The 20445-nt window shown below is 40.3% G+C and overlaps 1 protein-coding gene across 2 annotated transcripts; it reads left to right on the top strand.

Annotated features, from left to right (window-relative positions):
• The first annotated feature begins 928 nt into the window (after positions 1 to 928).
• LOC146330956 (pre-B-cell leukemia transcription factor 1-like) lies at positions 929 to 18391 on the top strand. Of its 2 annotated transcripts, XM_084711283.1 has the most exons (8): positions 1824 to 1956; positions 3399 to 3544; positions 5030 to 5103; positions 13703 to 13947; positions 15169 to 15359; positions 15489 to 15624; positions 15772 to 15919; positions 18319 to 18391. In XM_084711283.1, exons 2-8 carry the CDS (start codon positions 3411 to 3413, stop codon positions 18357 to 18359), a joined length of 969 nt encoding a protein of 322 aa, XP_084567409.1. In that variant the 5' UTR covers positions 1824 to 1956; positions 3399 to 3410; the 3' UTR covers positions 18360 to 18391. The 2 variants fall into 2 exon arrangements, with proteins under 2 accessions (XP_084567401.1, XP_084567409.1); XM_084711275.1 differs by lacking the exon at positions 3399 to 3544 and having other exon boundaries at positions 929 to 1956.
• Positions 18392 to 20445: the final 2054 nt, after the last annotated feature.

Below are 20445 nucleotides of genomic sequence, written 5' to 3'. Positions count from 1 at the left end.
CAAAAACCAAACAAACAAGAGCAGCCCTGTTTTCAGCTTTGTTACGATGTATTTTCCAGCTAATCCAAGAAGGATTTAAAATAGTTTATTTATACTTTATACTTGAATAAATGTAGTTACTTTGCACTGATAAATCAATTGCAAAATCATCTAAATCTTTGGGAGCTGGTCTCTTTGGACGCTTTCAAGTGATTCTAAATTATTTAGAATCAGGAACATTTGGCTCTGTGTGTTTTGATATCTTAAAATTCTGTAATTTGTTCTTTATTTATTAATTTTGTATCCTTTTTGTTTGTCTCATGTCTGAAACATGCTATCTGTGCTGTGCCTGTCTTAGCCAGGACCCTCAATGAGTCTTTTATTCGTATTTAAAAAAGGTTAATAAAAATAAAATAAGTGAATTATTATGAGTAAAATTAATAATAATTTAAATAATTTAAAAAGTCATGTCTATTACTTCTCAGTGATGGGACCATTGTGTGCTTTGAAATTCTGCTATCAAAACAATCTTTGGATGAACATAAACATAAACATGGCTTGTCCTTGTCATTATTGAACTTGAGCTTTCTCTGTTTTTCTGTGTTAAGATGTATTAATTTGAAAAGTTTGAGCGGAAGTCGTCCCATTTCATCTTGTGCACCTTGACAGAGGACGGCAGTGCTCCGTGTTGGTGTTTTTCTCTGGGTCGTGTCTAGAAGGGAACCATTGATTTGCAGAACTATCGCGAGATTTCTCCGCATTGTCTCTTTATTCTGTACCTTGTACAAAAAAAGATTATGTTTTTAAAAGTGATGACGCAGTGGTTAAGATCTGTGTATGATTAGAATCAGAAAGCAGACGGTTGGAGATAGAGAAAGATCATGGTTTGGGTTATGGGTTTGGGTATGTTCGCTCTCGCGAGATCTTTCGCAGGTCTCGGGTTCCCTTCTGTGCGCTGCCGTTTTTACTGGGAGGAGTGGAGCAGCAGGCACAGAGCCGAGCAGAAAGAAAACAGCAACAACTAACTGTACACACCCCGTACAAACCTGGCAGTGTGAGACTTGGACGGGACCACATAGATGAAGAAACTACACCGTCTTTTTTAGGCGACCGCGTCGATTCACACTTTTAATGACCGAGTGAATAAAGGGAGAACAGGCGGAGGCGGCGACGTCAAAGGGGCTCCCGGGTCATTGTAGCTGCACCGTTGGCTCGTCTACAAGGTTTTTTCTTTGTTAATTCTCTAACATTTGTTGAGACTGCGCTTTGGAAAAGGGCCGAACAACGTCTCAACAACAGGAGTGAGTTTCATCTTTCAAACCAGCCAGTTGTTGTAATTGCGTTTTGTGGCTCATATTAAGCCCAGTCTCCATCCCCGCTGTTTGCACGTATGACCACTCAGATACAAACAAATACCTTTCGTTACCTTTTGCAGCTTTTCTCCCCTTCAGAGCCTCCTGGTTCAGGGGATGAAAAGATGTGCGCAGGCGCGTCAGGCTACTCTATAAAACAACAGTATCTTACTATAGGATAACCGTGCCCTCTCATACCAAAGAGCCCTATCCGAGTTTCGTTTATATAATTTCCTTAAAGAGTAAATTGTAAAACCGCCACACTTTGTCTCCTTTAGTGGTCAGATCAAGACAAGCAGGTCTCTCCAGTTGAGACAACATTGTCCTCAGTTTTTGCTTGTTGTTTCTTCGTGGGAAACTTTCAGCCTCACGGTTTTCTAAGTGTTGAAAGTTGGAAAAAGAGTCCCTTTGTGTAGCCCTTCTTCCCCTCCCATCTCTTCATGGAGGACCAGGCTCGCATGATGATGGGTCACACTGGACCAACTGGCCTGTCTCCGCAGGATGTGTGTGATCCTGACAACATCAGGAAGCATCACAGCCTCGGTCAACCACAGCGGGACATCGGTGACATCCTCCAGCAGATCATGGCTATCACAGATGAGAGTCTGGATGAGGCCCAGGCCAGGTAATAAAAGGGGGGCCTGACAGAAGACAGAATATGTTTATGAGCTGGATTCTGGGTCTGCACGGGGGGAAGTCATCATCATCACAGCATCTGCTAAAGCTTGCATGGTGTTACACACACATCACACTCTGTAACACACTGTTATAGCATTCCCCTCATCCCCAATACTGCTGGACGTTTTGTACCCACTCCTCCAGTTGTGCACCACCACCCTTCACCCCACAGGCCAGAGTACAAAGCTGAGCCGACACTGACAGAAGGTGATCTTAATGAGCATTGATTTTGACTGAGGGTCTTCACCGCATTTGACCCTGAGTCTGCTGTAAATATCTCCTGTGACCCAGAACCCCATCCCCTCACACACAAACACATAGAGTCATTCATAGATCTTCACTGGTGTTTTTAAGGTGTAGCATTTACCATCCCTTGAACATTACAGTAAAATTTTACTAATCCCTGTGACACTGCATCATGACCAGACCTGTGGGTCAGTGCTATTAGACCCTGAAATCATATGATAACTCATACTGCTGGGTAATAATTTAATGTGATGCAGTTTTTCATGTTATCTACTAGGGATGCAAATTGCAAGCACTTTCCTTCCTCAATCATTGATAACATTACCGATCAATTCTCGATTAATTGTAATTAAAAAAACATGTGGAAACTCTTCCTATAACAAACAATACCAAACCTGCTTTTTCTACTCAAGCAAAGCTTTATTTCCAGAACAACATATAACATATTCTCTGGTAGTTTTTCATCATGTATCAAACAGATAAAGCCGTAGGCCTGCATATTAAAACTCATATAACTGGATATCAACATGTGTGATCATAAAAACAATCTCTGCTAAACAAACAAATGTAAAACTGCAACAGGAGAATAACAAACAGGCTCAATGTACCGATATCAGCCTAAACAATAACAAATGCGTTTTTTTCCTTAATCAAGGTTTAATTTCCACAGCAACTTCTGGCGGCATCTCATTGTCTGTGAACCATATATAAATGACGTAGAGGTCTATATGTCAAACTCATATATCGGAAAATACGCGGAGCGCGATCATAAAAAATGATCTCCGAGAGATGTAGTCATGTAAAAAGATGCTCAAAATAATCAAATATAACACTGCAACAGGAAAAATAACACATCAGACTCACAGTGTCCCGTCTTTTGCCTACTTGTTCTTGTTGAGGAAAATTAGCATGTAGACATGGTCTGGGGTCAGACGGGAGTGCAGCCTGGACTCAATTAGTCCAGCGGCTGAAAACACCCATTCAGATGGTTCTGATGTGGTGGGTATACAAAGGTACTCGCGTGCCAGCTTTACCAGCCAGGGAAATCTCCCTGCATTGACTTTCCACTGGTCTGTCGGCTGTGTATCCAGTATGGGGGAATGTCCTGTAAAAAGTTCTCAACTTCCATGTCCATGCTAACAGGTAATGGGGTAAATGCTGCTGATGGAGCCACTGGACTCCGTTGACATCACTGTTGTTACACACTTCAGCGCGGCTAAAACTGGTGCTGTGTCCTCAATGAGTCTCCAGTATTCCTCTTTCAACTCCAGCGCCTTAGCGCTTACCAGGTTGGTGACAGTCCGGTCGGATAGGATGGCAACCACGGTGACATTTTTCCCTCTCAGTTGGAAATGGTCCCACACAATACTTCTCTTCGTCCGCTTCATTCTCCAGAGTTGCCGCTGTCCGGAGTCAGACTCTAAGATGGCCGCCTCACTTTTTTGTCATAAAATAGTTTGATTCTGCCCTCTGTTGGTGACTCATCGAAACAACATGCTTTGAAAATACACCTTTATTCTGATAGCTGGAGGAATGTAATAGGAGACTGTTATACGTTGTTGATCTCTTTTTTCATAGGTCGATTAAGTCTTACATGATTGAGAAAATCCTTAACGACCAATTAGTCGATCTTTGATTAATTGTTATCATCCCTATTATCTACCTACATTTTAAAAATAACAGGGTTTCCCCCAGCAAAGTTGTTAGGTCCACTGGCAAGTATCTTTTGACAGCGGCTGGCAGCCATGTGTCTTTTTATTGGCAGACTGGTGCATTTCAAACTAGAAGAGGTCACTCAGTAGAGTGCAGATCTCTGCCAGGCAACCCGAAAAGAATATGTGGATGTAATTTGTAATTACCAACATTTTGATTAGTTACTGTAATTTAATTAGATATTCGGAGCCATGGAAATGTTTTTCAAAAACTGTGAATCACAGAGGTCATTCAGTAACCAATAGATGTTGCTAGTGACCTTTCCAACCATTATATCTATGTTTCCACTCTAACTGTTGTTTAAAAAAAAATCTTAAAAATAGATCCCCTGAAAATAGGATTCCCTGATGTTTAGGCCAGGTTGGGGGTCAACTTACGACCTGGTGGGCTACCAGACTTTCAATACACTGAGAGAAACCCTGTGACAGTGGCAGAGGAAAGTCCTCATTAATGTTATGATAATTTTAAATGTATTGCCCAGCTCTAGTAACGTACAATACAATGCTATCACAATAGTTTGCTCAAAATAATATCTCAGTACTACAAGAGGAAGCAGCCCTGTTCTGCACAGCACGGTGAGAGAAAACATCATGTACAATGTTTCACAGAGCATTTTTAAAAGCAACAGAAGTGTGTGACAGTATCTATGAATTCTAAAAAGTCATAAATTTGCAAAAAGTTGAACTGCCAGAAAACAGCACATGAAGAGAATGAAACAGTAACATAACAAAGTGTTGTGATACTGGTGTCAAAGAATCAATATTGTGTCCTAGAAAACAGTGATTATTTGGTCTCTTCCCAACTGCATGTAGACACAGACTTGTTCCCTGTTAAGTTTTCCAAATGTTTCTGCATGATTGTGTCTTGTCTCGTCTTGACAACACATATGGTTGATGATCTGAACCCGGTCTGTTCAGCACTGACCTGTTATGTGTTTGTCTACATGATCTATTGTTGATATCAGTGCCTGTAACCTACAGAATAGAATATAAACTTGACAGTCTTCAACCTTGTAACTCAACGTTTCTGTTTTTCTCTCTGTCATTCATTTTCCATAACAGGAAACATGCTTTAAGCTGCCACAGAATGAAGCCCGCCCTCTTCACTGTCCTGTGTGAGATCAAAGAAAGGACAGGTAAGTTGTCCATTTGCTTCTTGATGTTGACATCAGCCAGTGAGGAAAAAAGGTTGAATACTGATAAGAAAACTTGTTTTCACTCTTAAAGTGCCTCCATGATTACAATTGAGGTTAAGCACAGATTACTTTGAACTCACCGTTGCTTGTAGCATTTTCATCATTTTAGGCCAAATGTAGAATATAAGGATAAGAGTTTTTTTTAAGGGGAAAACAATATGTCTTTTTTTTTTACATTTTATTTATTTCCCTAGCTTTGACCATGTTGCTACTTGTAGTTAATGCATTGTCTCTCGTTCTCCCTCTCTTGCTCTTGTGCTCAGTCTGCCACAGTCTTTCAGTTTGCGATGGCGTGTTTCTAAAAATTATTCTTTGTCATCTCACTTAAGAGATTTTGGGTGATGCTCTCTACCAGAAACACTCACACTTTAGACTGAGAAATGCAAGAGAGCAATAGAATCAATAGTCTAATATCGGAATGTGTGACAGCATTTAGGAAGATGTAAGATAAGATAAGATAGAACTTATGAATCCTGAAAGAAATTCTTGTGCCAGATTGTGCCAAAAAAGTACAGTAACATAAGAATAAAATACTATATTAAATACAAAGTGAAATATAAAATAAAAAGTGTGTAAGGAGTAAATGCAAAGGGACAGTACCCAATAGAATAACAATAGAAGTAAGGTAAGTTAGCTAAAACAGAAAAAGTAGTACTGGGAATTATACTGGTTATTATTATTGGTATTGATATTGAGAAGTAATAAAAAGTTATATTGCACCAGATATAGAATAATGAAAGTAATATTCCACACGATAATGAAAACTGCACATGATATTAAGTGTATAATGCTTCATAAATAGTAATAGCAAGAAAAATAATATTGCAGTGCTGATATAGTTTAATTGCTTGTGAATTACATGAATAAACTAAGAAGTAGCCGGATGGATTTTAATCTTAGTTGTCCTTATTCAGCCCCTCTCCATTAGAAAGAAATCATCTTTATTTTGCTCTGCACTAGGGAGGGAGGGAAGATGTACAATACGTTCAGTAGAAAATAGTTCGGAAAGAATCTGAAAAGAAAAAATTTGTAATTATAAAAGAGCGATCAGATGTTTCTCCTGCCTTTCTCAAACAAAGTTGCATTTACAGCTATAATCCAGGTGTTATTTTACCCCATGAAAACTTGTCATATCTGAGTACTTCCCTTTCCTTCCTGTAGCTCTCAAAGCCCATTAGTTCCTACTGAAGACGTAAATCTTTGAAATCAGGTCACAAATTATAGTTTAATTTTTTAAAAGTTACTCAAGCAGACATAAATGCTTATTCATTCATTCATTTTCTGTAACCGCTTATTCCGTAAGGGTCGCGGGGCTGCTGGAGCCTATCCCAGCTGACATAGGGCGGGAGGCGGGGTTCACCCTGGACAAGTCGCCAGTTCATCGCAGGGCTGACACATAGACAAACAACCACTCACACTCACATTCACACCTACGGGCAATTTAGAGTCACCAATTAACCTATGGAACCTTGGACTGTGGGAGGAAGCCGGAGAACCCGGAGAGAACCCACACAGACACGGGGAGAACATACAAACTCCGCACAGAAAGGCTGCTGGGGGATCGAACTCAGGACCTTCTTGCTGTGAGGCGGCAGTGCTAACCACTGCACCACCGTGCTGCCCCATAAATGGTTATAAATAGTACATTTGTTGGAAAACCAGGCTTGTGTGAGTGGTGATGACCCATATTAACCCTTAAGCATTCTATATATGAGATTTTGAACATATAGTAGCAAACAGAGTTTGTGATTGTTGGAGCAGTGGAAAGATAAAGCAAGATGGTTTTCGCAAGTTTGTGTGTTGTGTTTGTGTCTTATGATGATCCATGAGGTAAAATGACTGATTTTGTTAATGGAGTCTGGTGGCTTTGAGCAGATCAATGCAGTGGCTCTTTTTCAATATAGTCTGATTGGTAAAATGTGCTTTGAACTAGGGTTGTCACAATACCAGAATTTCATTAGTTGATACCAATACCTGTGAATTTTCACGATTCTCGATACTAATTCGATACCACGATAAAAAAAAAAAAACACAAATGCAGAAACTCTCCTACTGCCCTATTCAGCTTTTTTACCTCAGTTGAATTTGAGTCATATTTTCTGTGCCTTTCAAAAGCTTCAGTGATTTTTGGCTGTGTTAGTGTGCGACTTTCCTCCTGCTTCTCCTGGTCTGGCTCACACTGATACTGTAAAGGAAAAAAAAAACTTTTAGTTTAAATAACATAAGAGACTGTCAGACAGTATCTCATCATAACACCTTACGTATAATGACGCAGACCGTATCGTTACATTACGTTAAACGTCATCTACACGAGGGAACGACTGAGCGAGAGAGTAGAAGCCTGCACGGCTGCGCTTCAGCTGACTTTCATGCCAAAATGACGGAACGTAGCAGGCATATTCGGGTTAACGTATAACATGACAGTGACAACAGTGATTGTAAACAGAAACTCACTCACTTTTAATTCTCTAAACAAGTCGGGGTGCCTGTCTTTGAGGTGTTTGGCCAGGTTTGATGTGCTTCCTCCTTTCGTTTGAAAACTTCTGAGGCACTGTTTGCATGTCCGCTTGTTTGAGTCTAGAATTGCTCCATATTCATCCGCCTCGAATGCAAAATATTTCCACACGTGACTCTTAGTACCTGTCTTGTCGACAAGCCGACGCGTTGTACCACTCTCACTTGCTGAAGCTATTTTTTTCTAAGACGGCAGGTTTTATTCTTAAGCGCCACTGACTGCTCCGTGCTGCTCACGGCCCCACGTCAGTTCCGCCAAGAATCGACATGGCTCGCCAAGGGAGAAGTAGTATATTCGGTTCTGACGGTACCAGAAAAAAGCAAGTATCAAATTATTTTTTTCGTGTTGGTATCGAATTGGTATTGGAAGTATCGGTTCTTGTGACAACCCTACTTTGAACCCTTCGTCAGTGTCTTGATTCTTATGGAATTTGTACATGTTGATTCACTCTCCTTCCTCTTGGTGTTTTGTTGCTCCTTCACACTGATTTGACCAATTTCATTGTGCCCAATAATTAACTGAAAATTCTTAGAGCAATACATTTATCTCTGTGGTTTTCTGGGATTTCAGGGGGTCTCTGTATCCAGATTGTTGTTGAAATTTAAAACATATATCACTCATTTCTCCCTTTGTCTGGCCTGAGCTTGTGCTGCCTCCCTCCGTCTGCTGTCATTCTCTTCCTCTCCATCCCAAGTTAGAGCCATTAAAAATAACTCTGACTGACAGCAGCAGTCCAAAACACTTCTGCTTTATGAGGACACAGTATAGCTTTCCTCTGGATATATCTCTTTGTCATCCTATATCTACCTCTCCATCCTGACTCCTTGTCACGCTATTCACAATACAACTCTCTATTTTTACCATCCCTATTTTCTGGGAGTTTTCGTGAGTATTTCAACACATATAAGAGGACAGAGACAAAGCAACAAAACAACAAATGACTCACGAGGCAAAGGGACGCATAGCTGCAGATATGGGAAGTGCAGAAGAGAAGAGAAAAGAAAAGTGGCAAGGGAGGGACAGATTGATGGATGAGTTGGAATGGGAGGCTGCAGTAATGGTTGTGTTTCATGGATTGGCAGGCAGTCGATAATCTCCAGACCCCAGAGTGTTGTCAGCCTTCACTACAATCACAATCTCAGTTGGGGACAGTTTGCCACCCATGGCCTCACCAAAGCTGGATTTACTCTGCCAGAGCGCTCTGCTCCACAAGACGTTATAGAGTACAGCTCATTTATCTTGTGCATTGTGTGTGTGTGTGTGTGTGTGTGTGTGTGTGTGTGTGTGTGTGTGTGTGTGTGTGTGTGTGTGTGTGTGTGTGTTAGTGTTTGTACATTACACACAGTCACTGGACAATCAGAGAGGCTTGGACACACTCTGGACTAATTATGAATTAACAAAAATGGAACCTGGCCCCTTTCTAATATAGTTGTCTGTTCTCTCATCCACTGTCATTGACTTTTACTTTTTTTTTTTTTTATACTTAGCAAGTAAAACAGCCTTGCACTGCTGCCCTCATGAAGGTTATGATGTTCAGTGTTTGTTGAAACGGTTTAAGAGAGATGTTGATTGAACACACATTGATTAAAGCACTTATATGTAACATTTCTGCAGTAGACTATCTAAAAATGCAAAGACTTATGTATTATATTTTAGTGAGTTGTGTGCTGACATTATCTCAAATGTTTCCAACAAAGGTCATACCCAAAGAATTACATCATTTATTCTAGGTAACGCTGTGTTTCCTTCAAGCTGCTAGTTGCTATAACTAACACAGGATACATCAGATCAGAGACTGTCTTGTGGTCTGTGTGGGTCAAATTGACCACTTTATTTTTTTCATGCAGATTACCATCTAATTTAACATGTCCATATAAAGTAATAAAATGGGCATCTTTTGCTATTCTTCTCTCACCAAGGGCACACTCAAGGGGCATTACTTGAACAGGCTTTAACCACAGCTGCTTTCACCATGAGGGTTTGTTTATTTGTTGGTTTTCTTCTCCTTTTTTATTGTTTATCCAATAGCTCTTAAGATGTTAAGTGTGTGTGTGTGTGTGTGTGTGTGTGTGTGTGTGCATGTGTGCGCGTGTGCGTGTTTGTCTGTGTGTGTTAGTACACTCAAGATTTAAAATAATTTTCTTGGGTACTTTCATACATACAAAAACAAAAGCTGCCCCCCCCCCCAGCCCATTTCCCGATAAAAAACAACAACAAACACAACAATGCAACCAAAACATATTCAACTCAATCACATAGATTAGTAGCATGGATCAATAAAGTGCATTATGTTAAAATAAGTGCATGTTATAATTTTAAAAGTCCATGTTTGAGTGTCATAACTCTGTATTTCAGATTTAAAAGTCCACGTTTCAATATAAAAAGTGTGTGTTTCTGCTGAAAAAGGCCATGTTTTGGTTTAAAAAAGTGTGCTTTTCAAATTAAAAAGTACATTCATTTTAGGGGCTTGCCTAGGTTTGGGGGTTAAAGGAACTCTCCTTGGGTGGGGTGGACATGTTCATGGAGAGGCCCAGTGTATTGGTAATCCTGACTGCTTGCAGGTAAAGAGTGTTTATCATTCTGCTGGATTTGGCACAGATGCTCCAGTGTATTATACTCACGTGTAATATTCCATCCATATTACACATATTAACTATGTTATTGCACCATAAATGCACTAAATTGGATACCCTAAATGTAGTGCACTCACTGTGCTGTAATATAGTTTTGGAAGTCGCTAGCATGTCTGAGAGATTGCCAAAATTAGAGGTGATCACTGAGTGTTAGTGCTTCTGAGTGTGTGTTTGTGTGTGCGTCTGTCTGATGCAGAGGCTGCCATCACCCTTGTTGCAGGATTATGAATGTGAGACGATCTCTGGAAGTACCTTGTAATTGCCAGCTAATTTGCATAACTGTGCAAATTAACGACCTCTCAAATGAGCTTTCATTTTTCACCCGGTCTTTAGTCACTCCTTAAGATCTGGCTTTAATTAACAGCTCTGTCTGCCCGTGTGTATGCTTGGATGCTTGTGTATTTGCGTCTGTGTGTCTTTGGGCTTGGAGATGCCAAGTAGAGCTGGCATTGCTACCATACACATATTTTTGCTGTGGTCTCTGTGTCTGTGTCCTCTCTCAGTCACTTACCCCAGCAGCAGATAGAGGTCTGTGGTAGGTAGTGAGGAGATCAAGTCTTAACTGGTGTCTGTACGCTGGGACATGTGTTTGTGTGTCTGTCGGGGGGGAATTAATTCCTCTGCAGCTTTTTCTAATGTCTCACTATCATTACCACCTTATGCTCATTAGCTGGCTGTTGCTACATGTTTTCTTGGCAGAGACTAGGCCAAGCCAAGGGTGTAAATTAAAAACAGGCTTGATTCTTGTGTGCAGAAAATAATTGGCAATGTTTTTGTGCAAATACAGCTTTCTACATTGTGTTCCAGGACTTTCTGCTGAGGGACATTAAGGAACCAAATGTTAGAAAGCAACAAAAAGAAAGAATCTGTTGTGGGTCTTGCATTGTGAGATTGTGCTCTCTGCTGTCTGTGAAGGTAACAAAAACACACATAATTGGGCAGTGCTATTAAACTCGTAGCTTAACTACATTTCGGGCTATATTTATATTTTCATTATGAAGTGCTTGAATTACTTTGACACTATTTGTATATTTAGCTACTAAATCTACAAACAATTTTGATCAATAAAAGGAAAGTATTTTTTTTTTTTTAACTTTACTATTGCTTACTATTGCGTTTATATTGACTGATGGATATTATATAAAACCACAACCGACATTCCTTGCACTTTCCCATGAATAGTGGGATATTTTATGTTTTTGGGAGTTATGTATGATTGTATTTTTTGTTGGCACTGTGCCTGTAATTGTTTTGTCTCACGTTGGATTTCCATACAGGTGTTTTGCACTAGTTGCAACTAGCTTTCAAAGCTATGCTTGCAAAGTAGCTTCCCAAATCAGTCCCACTGTTGGTACTGGGGTTGGGCGATGTCTACTGATGTCCACAGTCAAGCACCTTGATGCATGATATTGTTGCTGAGTCTTAAAGGGTCATGTGCAGTTCATAGCTGTGTTTAAAAAGGAAATCATAAACACAGTGTGGACACATCACACAGCAGCAAGAGCTTCTTTGTAATTTCTCTCCCACATGTCAGAAACAGAAGGTAGACAATAACTCTGTGGCGACTCTGAAGACACACTACCTAAAATACAGATTGCTTTTAAATCACACTGTTACAATGGTAGAAGGCTCAGTGGTTGATGACTGTAAGCCATCATGATTGACGATGACATTGACCATTCTGGTCGGTACTCAATTTGGTGTTGCACTGTTAGTACACTTGTTACAAATTAATCTGTATACTGTGTGAAATATGCAATCATTTTAGACATTTTACAAAAGAAAAAAGATAATATTGAATGCTCACCAAATAAGCAACACCTTTTTTTTTTTTTTTTATTCAGGGATCATGCACTTACTTCTGTGTGTGTGATCATTGACAGATTACTCTGTTTAAGTGTGATAGCTCTGCAGATCTATTTTTTTAACTGCTCTGTTTTATACAACCACCGACAGCTGATGTCTCACTATTCTTAATCAGCCACTAGGGGCCACAAGTGATCAACAACTGCTTCAGATTGAAATCTTGTTTCAGCCAGAGACAACATATATTGAGGTTATGTTAATCTTGGCAAGTCTCCGCTGGTTGCATCTGGCAGTTGTGGTGGTATTGCAGTAGGTGCTTCACCATCTGTTGACTGGCAGTGGTCTGTACTCTACTGAGTAGGGGTGGGAATCTTTGGGCACCTGCCGATTCGATTACGATTACGATTCAGGGGCTACGATTCGATTATAAAACGATTATTGATGCATCTTTATGTATATTGATGCACTTTTTCACAAACACATTTCTTTTTGTCTCATTGAATAAGCATTCGTCACTTGCAATTTTTAAAAACAGCGCATTTGTAATAAGAATTCATTTCGATTATATTTTATTAAACTATTGGAAATATGTGCAAACTGGAAAGTACCAACAGTAGCCACTAGTAGCCGCAGCAACAGCAGCCTGCCGTCTCCCCGACTCCTCCGTCGGGTGGAATCGAGTTACGGCTTCTCATGTTTGTTGTGTTGCCAAAGTATTTTATTTTAGCTCGACACAGCTTACATATAACGTGGCTCTTGTCCAGTTCGCTTCCGCCGTCGACGTTGTAGAAGCCGAAGTGTTTCCACGCGGCTGCTTTTAAATTAGAAGGAGCTGTTCGGACCTCATGGCGAGGTGGCTGCCGGTCGGCCATGTTTGTTTTCCGCTGTGCGCGTGTCGCTCCAGGTGCGCGTCCCAAAGTGTCCCGGCGATGACGCGTACCGCGCTTCTTAGTTCCACATTATTTAGAAGCTTCTGTATCACTTTAATTAACAGATTTAAATAATCGAAATTTGGACGTTTGTGAATCGATTCAGATTCGTCCACGTCCGAATCGCGATGCATCTAAGAATCGGAAATTTCCCCCACCCCTACTACTGAGTGTGTGTTTTTGCTTCAAATGGCACTGTAGCATTTATTCAGTCAAATAATAAAATACAACTTGGTAAAAACTGCAAATAATCTTCAAATTGTGTAAATTGTTGATTAAAAAGTTTAAACTTAAACTGAAACAGGCCTCTGATCAGCAGGATGTTTGGAAGTGGCTTCAGTTTGTCTCAGTGTCAGTGATTTGTGTGTCTAATGTCCGCTAATGTTTTATAGTCATTGGTTACATGTGTGCTTCCTGTTTTTCTAGTTATACATGACTGAGGCAGAAATTCTGAATGAACATCGCAGAGTTACATAAGCAGGCTGTACAAAGTTGCTGCTTTTCCCATGAATTCTCAGAGTACAGCAGTAGTTGAGTGAGTCAGTAGGGTGTTACGGTCTATCTTAACTGGAAGATGTAGCCTTAAACATCTGGCCCACTAACATGTCCTTAACATCACATCTGATGCCTGTGCTTGTGTCTGTCAATGTCCACAGCCCTGAGTATCCGAGGCATGCAAGAAGAGGACAGTCCAGACCCTCAAATCTTGCGACTGGACAACATGTTGCTAGCGGAGGGGGTTGCGGGTCCGGAGAGAGGCGGGGCCTCTGCAGCTGCGGCAGCGGTTGCTGTGGCGGCTGGAGGGTCGCCTAATGATGAGAGCTTGCAACACACGGAATACAGAGAGAAGCTGGCACATATACGACAGATGTACCACAGTGAGCTGGAGAAATATGAACAGGTGTGTATACATCTACATCTCTTTAAAAATGAAAAATGTCATGAGGTAGTGTAGAAGTATGAAGATGTCTACATCTTAAAGCCCCTCCTCTCCACTCCTGCAAAAAAGGTTGTCTTTCACTTTCCCACCCAGATTTGGCCTGCCGGCCAGGGGATTAAACCAGCAACCATCTGGTCCGAAGCTTGTTTCTTTGTTTTATCTCTCAGTATGCCTGCAGATGATCTTTTGCTGTGACTTATTAGCTGGAAACACAGCATTTAGGCTTGCCTAGTCCTAGGTTTAATTTCATTTCAATTTAGTTTAATTTTTGTAGTGTCAGATCATAACATAGTTATCTCAGGGCACTTGTCAAATGGAGCAGGTCTAGATCGCAGTCTTTATAAAACCAGTTGCAAGCAAGCACTGAGGAAACTATAGAGAGGAAAAACTTCCTTTTAAGATGTAGAGACCTTGAGCTGGTCCAAGGTTTTTATTATTGATTTCAAATGTGATAATGTGATACCACAGAAGATTAACTTTAACATGTTTTTGTGTCTAGCTGTTTTTTTTTTTTTTTTTTAAAAAGGCCATTTGAATACCCCTAAAAAACTATCTGCTTCAGAGTAACTGAAGCATAATCACAATATAGAACTTTTTCCGTTTTTGAAACTTGTACTTGTGCATCTAATGGTGTCAAAACAGGTGCTATGGTGGAAAAGCAGTATAAATAAAAAGCAACTCATACCATCTAAATTTATACAGTTTGCCTGTTCATATTACATATAAAAATGACTAATTGTAATTTTAGGGATTTCATTGGCTATACCAAGTGCAAGTCATCTGCACAATCTGTTTCAGTTGGCTCCATGTTTACATGAGAAAAAAGAGGCAGATACTTCCAGTCAACACAGACTCTTGTTTGCTATTATGGGCTGTGGATAGGACATGGAAGCTCTTATTGGCTTAAATGAGGTGTCACTCACAAAGTCAGACTGCGGTGGCCATGTTGAGGTGAAGAGATAACTTTTATCTGCATGAAAATTCCAGACACACAGGGATTAATGTGGACAATTATGACATCTGCTGGCTCGTTAGTGGTGTCGGAGTCAAACTGAGCCACGAACTTAGCATCAGAAATGCGTATTTACTAAATATAGTATTTCTGATAAAGAAAACAACATCTACCATTTGCCTCTGCCTCTTAACTTCATACCTGACCTGCTCACCACTCTTTCTAATCAGGCTTGCAATGAATTCACCGACCATGTGATGAACCTGCTGAGGGAGCAGTCCCGTACACGTCCCGTCTCACCCAAAGAGATCGAGCGCATGGTGGGAATCATCCACCGGAAGTTCAACACCATCCAGATGCAGTTAAAGCAGAGCACATGTGAAGCTGTCATGATCCTTCGCTCCAGGTTCCTGGATGCCAGGTACATTTATTTTCCTGCTTACTCTTAACTTTCAGTCTTCCGGTGTGTGACAGCGTACTCACAACGCTGTGAAGAAGAGCATTTGCTATTTTCCAATGGTTAATTGTAGCAATCACCCTCCTCTGACAGGCGTAAACGAAGAAACTTCAGCAAGCAGGCAGCAGAGATTTTGAATGAATATTTTTACTCCCATCTGGCCAACCCCTACCCCAGTGAGGAGGCCAAGGAGGAGCTGGCCAAAAAGTGTTCCATCACGGTGTCTCAGGTCAGCCTGTCAAACACACACTAGAGAGAAAAAAAAGACTTTTGAACATGAATAAACCAATATAACACACATATACTTAAACATGGTGAAGTATAGTGAAAAACAATTCCCTGGCTTGCTTTTGATCTTTTTTTTCCTTCGACTCAGGTGGCCAACTGGTTTGGAAACAAGAGGATTCGTTATAAGAAGAATGTCGCAAAACTCCAGGAGGAAGCTAACCTGTATACTATGAAGTCAGCTGCCAGTGTGTCTTCACAGGCAAGCCAAGCCAACTCCCCAGCCACACCAAACTCAGGTACACACACACTTCAAAGGACAATTCTCTTGTGTGTCTAAGATCTATGCAGAGTTATTGACAGAATATGGCAGAAACAAGGTTTATGATAGGATCCTTAGGCCTGTTTCTTTTTTTTTTTTTTGCCAGAGCCCCTCACTTATTTTCTCTAAGTGGGTAAATAGATTATTCGCACTTTGCATTTAATCTGTTTTTTTAAGCCCTTTAAGATCCAATCATCACTGAAGTTTAAGGCACCAATCACACATCAGTCCAGTTGTTTTCTGTAGAACAGCAGTCACAGCAGAGAGGCACTGAGAAGGAGAAACACAGCATCATGTGAATTGACTGCTGTGTAATATCTTCAAGATGATGAAAGTGTTGATGAAATCTAACATTTGATCATGTGGTCAGTTATAGTTGACTGATGTATGTAACCTTGCTACCTGAGACCAGTTTTTAAATGACATGAAACAAGCCACACTTTAAGTGTCCGTATGGATGCATGTGCTCTGGTACTTAAACAAATACCACCACACAAAAGTCTTGTGTAAACTTTGGGCAAAAATGGAATATAATGTTCATAAGTATATTTTCAGTAGTATATCATCACCTGAAAATAAGAATTGTTTCTTGAAAGTTTTGCCCCCACTGTAGAAGGGAAGTGGATGGTAAGCTGAGGCGTTCAATCAGCAACACGAACACATAAAAAGATGCACATTAAAAATGAATTAAGTTATCAACTCTGTGTGTGATTCAAATGAGTGGAGGAGCAGAATAACTTGTTGTCTAGCATGCTGTTGTGTTTCGTCATGCCTCTTTTGATTCTACAGCTTTAGCATGTCACACTGGGGCGGCTTCATAGCAGCATTGTTTGGTTTAGTTTAAAAAACAAAGGCAGCAGAGAGGCGAGCCTCGGTTGTGGGAGGATTGTGCAATCTATGTGTAAAAAGGGCTAAAATGAGGAAGATCTGCTGGTAGTTTTGTATGTCAATTAATTGTATCAGTCATGTAGTACTTTGTACTCTGTCAAATTCTGCATTGATCATTTTATCTTTGGTGGGAGTTAACTGGTTTCCCATTCTGTATAATACTTAATTAAAACTGATAATACACCCAGGAAAACTACTTACATACAACAGTAAATAGAAGTCACTGTCAAAAGTCACTGAAAATTTTGATGTCCTGGTCAAACGACCACTGGTACCCCTGAGGGCACTGATCTTTTTACAAAAATACTGTATAGCAATTACAATAATTTTATAAGATTTTCTGTAAGAATTTCTTTAACTGAAATTATGTAAAGATTTTACTTAAAGGAGAAGTGTGTGATTTCCAGTGGCATCTAACCTTAGATTGCAACTAAGAGGATTTACCTCGACACCGCCCCTCTCTCACCAAGAGTACGGTGGCCGTCAGCAGACAAAATGGCAAGCGAAAGCTATCTCACAACAATCTACAATTATGTGTGTAGGATGAATTACCTGTCCAGCAGAAAACAGGCAACCTCAGCGTCACTGTGAAAACATTTGTCCTCCATCAGCGATTTCCATCGTGTGAACGCTATGCCAATGTTGATTCATGTTTTTGCTGTTTCCTGTCATGCTTGCGTTTACTTTCTTCGCGTCTCCGCTTCTTGGATGACGGGGATTCACTGTCCGCTGCTTTTTGTTCTGGTACAGTGTATGTATGATCCTCCATTTGTCAAAACTGTGCCAGTCAAGGTTCACAACGCTAAATGGTCTGCCAGCAATCACCCGCGTCTACCCTCCCCGTCTACTTCCGTGTTTACGCTGTGGCGTCTACGTAAGGTCGCCATGGGCTTCCCAAGACTCACTGTTAGTGCAGTTTGTCCGCTCTGCGCTGCCGTAGACGGCGCAGGATGATGATCTCCGTAAGGCGACCCGACCGTATGTAACTATAAATGGCTATTTCTAAAGTAACGGGAACATATAGATTATGAGTTTACGTTGATTGATAATAATAAATAACATACTTATATATAATATATCTCGTTTATGTACATAAATTCCTGTAATTATTACACACTGGTTCTTTAAAATATTTAACTTCACTCAAATTCTAGTCCAACTTCACCTCATCAGGATTATTTCGTCTTTTCAGTCGTGCTGAATCGGCGCCTCATTTTAAACCACCCCTTTAAAACACATCTGTATAAAGTTGCTTTTAATTCCAGATTCTGATGCTTTGATCTTTCTTTGGCATCTCATCTCGGTTTTATTTTGGTTGTTACTTATTTATTTATTTTTGTCTGCATGTCTTTCTCATTAATTTTATTGCCTTGCTCTGTTTCACGTCTAACACTTGCCATTCTGTTTTATATATAGAAATTTCTTCTTCTTATTATTATTACTATCATACTTCCACTGTATTAACCAAAAATGTCTGTATGCCAACAGGAGGATACCCAGCCGTGTGTTACACTCCTGATGGGAGGTAATGAGGCCCTGGCTGAAGGAAACTCTCCCCTCCATGTGAGTAGCCAACGTTACACAATGTTGCTATAGTTACACACCCTCTAACCCAAGTAGTCATGGCAACAGGCTCTCCCTGTGTTAGTTGTTGGTGTGGTGCAACATGTATTGTAGTGCTTGGTGATGTAGTTCAAACATGCTGTTCTACATCTGCTTATTGTGAAGCATCATATTCAAAGATAACAAAACGTGCTGCGCCTGTCTTCTTTTACATACAAGCAAACAAAGTGTCCAAACTGGAAAAACATCCCCACCCCGGACTGCAGTTTAGATTCAGTTCCTTTCTCAAAATCTTCTCAAAATCTTTCAGCTTGTCTGTAATGATAAATCAGATTCTCTCACAGTTGCGAGCGAGGGAATCATACTCAATGGTTCCTCAGTCAGAGAGTGCAAACATACACCAATAAATAAAGCTTTGAAAGCTGCAAAGTGAAGCCAATGCTGAAGTGCCTTCAAATTGTATTCTTCCTAATGGCCAGCAGGGGGCGACTCCAGTGGTGGCAAAGAAAAGTCAGATTGACAGTCCTCTGGTAAAATGAGCCTATTTCTCACTCAGTAAACAGTTTCCTAATGCATTTATGGTCTCAATTACTAGTTTAGAGTCTTTTTCATACAGCATGTCCATTTTATAAATTGTGGTCCCTTTTAGAGTCAAATAGTTGATAAAGTGTATGATGATAATAAATGATACAGTGTATGCTACAAACTACAAACTGATATATTAAATGGTCAGTGAATCTGAAGGTAGATATTTAACATCTTGTCTCACTCTGAATGTCTGTTTCTGTTGTTTGTGGACGGCTGACAGGACAGTGGTGATCCCTCCTCCAGTCAGCCCCCACACAGAGCACCAGGCAGCAAGGACCACTTCAACTGATGCTCCACCTTCCCTCCCCGCTCCCCATCCTGGTCCTCAGACTAATACCACCCAGACTGTTGGCAGACTGACTGACATCCAGTTGAGCCACAAACAGACTCTTCAGCAGTTCCAAAACTCTGCACCTTTGTGCGTTTGGTTTACTTTTCACTGACTTTTTTCTCACATCCCTGACACGTTTTAACCCGGCCTCTTTACGAATGTGTTAACACAACTCTATTTCTTTTTTGTTTCTATTTACAACTACTCACCACAAGATTATTTTTTGGCTTTTTTTGCTTTATTGGACAGTGATGGTAAAGAGACAGACAGGAAATAGGGGGGACAGAAGGAGTACAACAGGCAAGAATGGTCACCAGCTGGAGCCAAACCAGCAACGGTTGATATACAGCCACGCTGTATACGGCATAAACATTTGGCTCCCAAGGTGCTCCATTTTTCCTCTATTTCTTTTTAAAAAATAACTTTTTTAATGTTTTTAATGTACTGCTTCACCTGTGATGGGCCTGTACTGTATGTGGCCTTGAACCAGATGTGGATTCATCATTTTATTTCAAGCAATTAAAATAAGACAGTAAGAGTGCATGCAGATTTTATTATTTCTTTTTTCTTTGACTTTTTTGAAGAAAACTGTTGTGACTCAGAAAATGCACAGCAACATCAACGCAACAGCAACATTTAAATGGCAGAAATGACCAAAAATGAATAAACATATTGTCACTTCTTCAGTTTTTGTATCCTGTGATGTTGCTTTGGTCCAGAGCTGAGTTTGTTTCCATTTGTATGATTGTAAAAACAAAATGCTTTAACAGGTAATTATGTTTCTTAAATGCCATTGAAACAACCAAACCAAAGAGGCTTTAACCCCGGAGATCAGGTTCAGTATGCTCACTATTTATTAAAGTTGTTTATTAAAGTTGTGTTCAGTTTTAGTTTTCAGATCATACATTTTGGAGGGGACTGTGTGTTTTTACTCATCTGTGCCTTCTAGTGTTGAACAGTGTAGCTGCATCTAATTAGTTTCCGGATATGTTAAAAAACATTTGTCCTGCCAAATAAGGTTTAAAGAGGAATGTTACCTCCACAAACGCTCTCATTTTCTAGTTAATCTTCAATAGTGAAATCCTGAGACCTGATCAACACAGAACAGGTTTTATATCAAACTCTGTGGGGCA

This window comes from Lutjanus erythropterus, chromosome 3 (genome assembly GCF_056507025.1).
Source record: "Lutjanus erythropterus isolate fLutEry1 chromosome 3, fLutEry1.hap2, whole genome shotgun sequence".
Lineage (NCBI taxonomy): Eukaryota > Metazoa > Chordata > Actinopteri > Lutjaniformes > Lutjanidae > Lutjanus > Lutjanus erythropterus.
Note: the sequence above shows the minus strand (reverse complement) of the source record. Positions and strands in the feature narration are given on the sequence as shown.

Bases quoted from the DNA above. Each gene is read 5' to 3' on its own strand.
- LOC146330956 (XM_084711275.1), top strand. From the start codon at position 1,772: ATGGAGGACCAGGCTCGCATGATGATGGGTCACACTGGACCAACTGGC. The intron at 13,948-15,168 runs GTGTGTATACAT...CTTTCTAATCAG, and splicing joins AGCTGGAGAAATATGAACAG to GCTTGCAATGAATTCACCGA. The intron at 15,360-15,488 runs GTACATTTATTT...CTCCTCTGACAG, and splicing joins TCCAGGTTCCTGGATGCCAG to GCGTAAACGAAGAAACTTCA.